The sequence below is a fragment of the Papio anubis genome, chromosome 4 (genome assembly GCF_008728515.1).
Source record: "Papio anubis isolate 15944 chromosome 4, Panubis1.0, whole genome shotgun sequence".
In the NCBI taxonomy this organism is placed as follows: Eukaryota; Metazoa; Chordata; class Mammalia; order Primates; family Cercopithecidae; genus Papio; species Papio anubis.
The window spans coordinates 14783094-14788458 of record NC_044979.1 but is presented as its reverse complement, the minus strand read 5'-3'; the positions used below and the strand labels follow the sequence as shown (position 1 = coordinate 14788458).

General features: G+C 42.6%; 1 protein-coding gene across 1 annotated transcript; it reads left to right on the top strand.

Moving 5' to 3' along the window:
- The first annotated feature begins 1786 nt into the window (after window positions 1–1786).
- LOC101014367 (olfactory receptor 2F2) lies at window positions 1787–5124 on the top strand. The gene is given in 2 exon segments (XM_009204073.4): window positions 1787–2703; window positions 2706–5124. Coding segments are annotated over 2 exon segments (951 nt in total). The 5' UTR covers window positions 1787–2273; the 3' UTR covers window positions 3227–5124.
- The last annotated feature ends 241 nt before the right edge of the window (window positions 5125–5365 follow it).

Genomic DNA, 5365 nt, shown 5'->3' with positions numbered 1-5365 from the left:
AGCCTGTTACTGTGTCTATATAGAAAGAAGCAGACATAAGAGACTCCATTTTGTTCTGTATTTGAGATGCTGTTAATCTGTGACCCTGCCCACAACCTTGTCCTTGCAAGAGACATGTGCTATGGTGACTCAAGGTTTAAAGGATTTTGGGCTGTGCAGGGTGTGCTTTGTTAAACAAGTGCCTGAAGGCAGCTTGCTGGTTAAAAGTCGTCACTGTTCTCTTAATCTAAAGTACCCAGGATACGCACACTGCCAAAGGTCACAGGGACCTCTGCCTAGGAAAGCTAGGTATTGTCCAAGGTTTCTCCCCATGTGATGGTCTGAAATGTGGCCTCATGGGAAGGGAAAGACCTGATTGTCCCCCAGCCTGACACCCGTGAATGGTCTGTGCTGAGGAGGACTAGTACAAGAGGAAAGAAGGCCTCTTGGCGGTTGTTGGCAGTTGAGATGGAGAAAAGCATCTGTCTCCCGCCCGCCCCTGGGCAATGGAACATCTCAGTATAAAACCCAATTGTATGTCCTGTTTACTGAGAAAGGAGAAAACCACCTTAGGGCGAAAGGCAGGACTTGCTAGCGCAATGCTGCTCTTTATGCACTAAAAAGGTTTATGGAGATGTTTACATATGCATATCAAGGCACAGCACTTTTCCTTAAACTTATTCATGTCACAGAGATCTTCATTCATATGTCTCACTGCTGACTTTCTCCCTACAATGATCCTATTATCCTGCCACTTCCTTTTCTTTAAGATGGTAAAGATAATTATCAATAAATACTAAGGGAACTCAGAGACCGGTGCCGGCGTGGGTCCTCTGTATGCTGAGCGCAGTCCCCTGGGACCACTTTTTCTTTCTCTATACTTTGTCTCCGTACCTCATTTCTTTTCTCAAGTCTCTCGTTCCACCTAAGGAGAAACGCCCACAGGTGTGGAGGGGCAGGCCACCCCCTCAGGGATTTGCAGTTGGGCAGGGCTATAGGCTGAATTCCAAAGTTAGGAGAAGTTGCTGCTTAGAATGATGGGGGTCAGAGGCTACACTCCTTAGAAAAGCACAGTGGAGGGTTGCTTGCTTGTTAAGGTGGAGCTTCCCTGTGGGGTTTCTTCCCTGTAAGATGGACTTTTGGCTGAATTGAGTTTGACTTCCCAGGTCGAGCAGGTCTAGCCCTCATGCTTCTCTGAAAGGCATATAGATGTCCTTGACGGGGCTTTTTAGCTGAGTAGAGCCGTGGATTGACTTCCTGGGTCAAGCAGGTCTACCTCATCTGTCTTTCTGAAATGAGTGGAGGTGTGTATCTCCTTGTCTTGGCAGAGGTCACTGGTGTGGGCTCTGAGACAGGACATGGGGACTAGCTATCTAAGGCCTCAAGCTAGGTTGCACTTCCTACCATGCTTCTGAAGATGACCAGCTTAGCTTTGTAAATGAACTATGAAGTTGACTAGTGTCTCTGATTGGGCACCACAGCTAGCAAGAATACAAAGGTAACGCCATGATCTGTGTGCTAGTCACTACGACCTCTGCCTCCTTTCTTTGTTTCTACTTGACACCAGGTAGTCTAGCTATGCTGTTACCTCCAGTGTTCTCCATGAGGTAAGCCCAGAGTGGGATTTCTGAGAAGCATCTTGGAATACTAGAGATGCTGAATGACTGCCTCTAGTTTTCTTTTCCTCTAGTAAAAACCATGGGCCCAGGAAAACCCTCTTTGTCTGGTGTTGTGTCAACTTTGGCAGGGGGCAAGGTGGCAGGGTTGAAGTGAAACTATGCTTCTTAGCCTTCTAATTCCATTTTCATTCCATGTACCTTGTGGTTGTCTCACGTTAGTGTCCAAGTAATGGAGTTTTAAAAAAGATACTCTGGTCTGGGGATAGTTGCTAGCTGAATGTTCTGTAGAGAAGGGTAGAGTCTGGGACTTTCTATTCTTCGTTTTTGCTGACATCACCAGAAAACAAACTCCCTGCCCTGGATACTGAGGTAAGTGAGTAAAGAGGTAAAGCTTGCAAAAATTGCACTGCATTATGTACAGGCTTTAACTGGCTTATGTGAGTCCACACCATGTCCTTATGAAAGCCCTACTGTCTCTCTAATGCAAAGTAAATACATTGTGTGTTGGAAACAAGCCTGTTATCTTGGTCTCGTGAATTATCTAAAATATTTGGCCAAGGCTGGAATGTCGTATACAGTATGCATTCCTAAGAAGTTATTCTTGTGATTCTTTGATTCAACAGCTTCTGTTTTTTTCTGACTCTTTCTGCAGATTAATATTCCTCACATTTTTAAATGGAAATAGATAACCAGACGTGGGTGAGAGAATTTATTCTTCTTGGCTTATCCAGTGACTGGTGCACTCAGGTCTCCCTGTTTTCCCTGTTCTTGGTCACATACCTCATGACAGTGCTGGGGAACTGTCTCATTGTCCTTCTGATCAGACTGGACAGCCGACTCCACACTCCCATGTATTTCTTTCTCACCAACCTCTCGCTTGTCGATGTCTCCTATGCCACAAGTATAGTCCCTCAGCTGCTGGCACATTTTCTTGCAGAACATAAATCCATCCCATTCCCGAGCTGTGCAGCCCAGTTATTTTTCTCCCTGGCTTTGGGTGGGATTGAGTTTGTTCTCCTGGCTGTGATGGCCTATGACCGCTATGTGGCTGTGTGTGACCCCCTGCGATACTCGGCCATCATGCATGGAGCACTGTGTGCTAGGTTGGCATCACATCCTGGGTCAGTGGCTCCATCAACTCTCTTGTGCAGACTGCTATCACCTTTCAGCTGCCCATGTGCACTAACAAGTTTATTGATCATATATCCTGTGAACTCCTAGCTGTGGTCAGACTGGCTTGTGTGGACACCTCCTCCAATGAGGCCACCATCATGGTGTCTAGCATTGTTCTTCTGATGACACCCTTCTGCCTGGTTCTTTTGTCCTACATCCAGATCATCTCCACCATCCTAAAGATCCAGTCCAGAGAAGGAAGAAAGAAAGCCTTTCACACGTGTGCCTCTCATCTTACAGTGGTTTCCCTGTGCTATGGCACAACCATTTTCACTTACATCCAGCCCCACTCTGGTCCCTCAGTCCTTCAAGAAAAGCTGACCTCTGTCTTCTATGCCATTGTTATGCCTCTGCTGAACCCTATGATTTATAGTCTAAGGAATAAAGAGGTGAAGGGGGCCTGGCATAAACTATTAGAGAAATTCTCTGGGATAACATCAAAGCTGGCAACTTGACTCGTGAACATCACTTTGAGGAAAAGCTTTGCCTCATTGTTCTCCACCCAACTCAGATATGGCAAGGATAAACTATGTTGCTCTGGCAACCAGGAAGGAGATGATGTAACATGTACTGGGGATGTTATGTAGGAGGCTGAGTGGTTGAGTTGGATGCGGTGTGGGATGTGGGGATAATTTTATATCCCAGCAGTATGATTAGTGGAGTTAGCTACTGCTGTAACAGAACCTTCCACAATTTCTCAATCTCCACTCTTATGTTCTGATAAAAACTGAAAAAAATACTACTTACTGTTTTGGTTTGTCACATTATTTATAATCATAGACCTATTCATACATCTTACCTTGGAACAGTGGTTCTTATTTATTGACATTTTGTGAAAGGTTGTAGTGTTTGCATTTAAAACAAAATGCATTTTCACATTTGAAGACTCACTTAAAATAATTGGTTGTTTATGTAGCCACATACAGTAATTATGAGTCAACATTCCAAGAAGGATGTTGTTGTCAAGGCTTATTAAAATGATTTTGTGCATCTAAATGTGAACAAAATGTTTTTCTCTGAGTGCTGGAGGTAATTCAGTGAAGAAATATCAACTAAAGTTCTTGTTTTGCCCTGATAGGGTTAAAAAATGGTTGTTTGTAATGAAGACTATTATTAGCCAAGGAAAATAAAAGTTTCAGGCACTACTTCACAGTACTCAGTTTGAGAGGAATTTTACACATAAGAGGTATTGTTTAACATATTAAAATTGTCCAATCTCAGGAAAATTCACAAACTCTATTTTTGAATGTTTAGAAACAAAATAAGCAATAAATTATGAGATAATTTATAAAACATCAAAGACATAGTTAATCTAAGAAATGACACTCTTTAGCCAATACCAGTGAAAAGAAGACAATTTTAGCATGAATTTTGGGGAGTCAGGATAGATGCCTCACCTGTGCAAATGTTACTTTCAAGTTTCCATATTAAGGATATTTCTTATTCCTTCTCACACATACAACAGAGCACTGGTCAACTTTCTAAACCTAGTTATCTGAGCTCGAGAGTGGGCCTCACTGCTGCTAAAATTTCTAAATAATACAAAAGAAGAAGAAACAAATATATAAGGTAAAGAAGGGGAAAGAGGAGAAAAAATATGATAGTAGCTGATCATCTCACTTCCTTGAAGTAATCTAAGTCCTGTTTCTTCTTTCAGTAAGTTAATTTTCTGTTCTTCCACTGGTAACCATGTTGTCACAGAACCTCAGGTATTTAAGAAGGTTCATATAATCCAAAGCCCTTTTGAAATATCAGTTTTACCTTAATTACTATTCTTTCTTAAATTTTGCAAGGTAGGCAAGCATCCCCAAAGACGTCAATGGCAGCAAACTAAAACTTCTATTGCTGTTAACTTAAGCATTATCAATAGAGTGTCTAGTACGTGTCAGTGACAATGAATAGTTCTGGAGATTCTGTGGTGAATATGATACAATTCTGGGTTGCATAGCAGGGGTGATGGACAATGAAGCAATTATAAAGTAATGTTGTAAATATTACAGATAGGGTAAGCCCATCAGGGGTGTCACAGAAATCTTCCTGTTAAAACAAAACAACAGAAAAGATCTAGATTGAGACCAGGAAAGTGAGAGCAAGTTATCCAGATGACAAGGAATTAGAGCAAAGGAAAAACCTGAGCCAAAGTGCAGAGGGTGAGAGTTGAGTATCCAGAAATACCTGGAAGCTGTGCTTGTAGGGCAGAGAAGAGTGAGGAAGTAGTGAGGATGAAGTGGGTATGCATTGATTCATGGTGGGCACTGAATGCCACATTATCTTTCAACTATATCTTAATAGCAATGGGAAGTCAGTAATTATTTTTTTGTTTTTTTGTTTTTGACAGAGTTTCACTCTGTCACCCAGGCTAGATTACAGTGGTGTGATCTCCGCTCACTGCAAGCTCCACCTCCTGGGTTCACACCATTCTCCTGCCTCAGCCTTCCAAGTAGCTGGGACTACAGGCGCCCACCACCACACCCAGCTAATTTTTTGTATTTTTAGTAGAGATGGGGTTTCACCATGTTACCCAGGATGGTCTTGATCTCCTGACCTCATGATCTACCCACATTAGCCTCCCAAAGTGCTGGGATTACAGATGT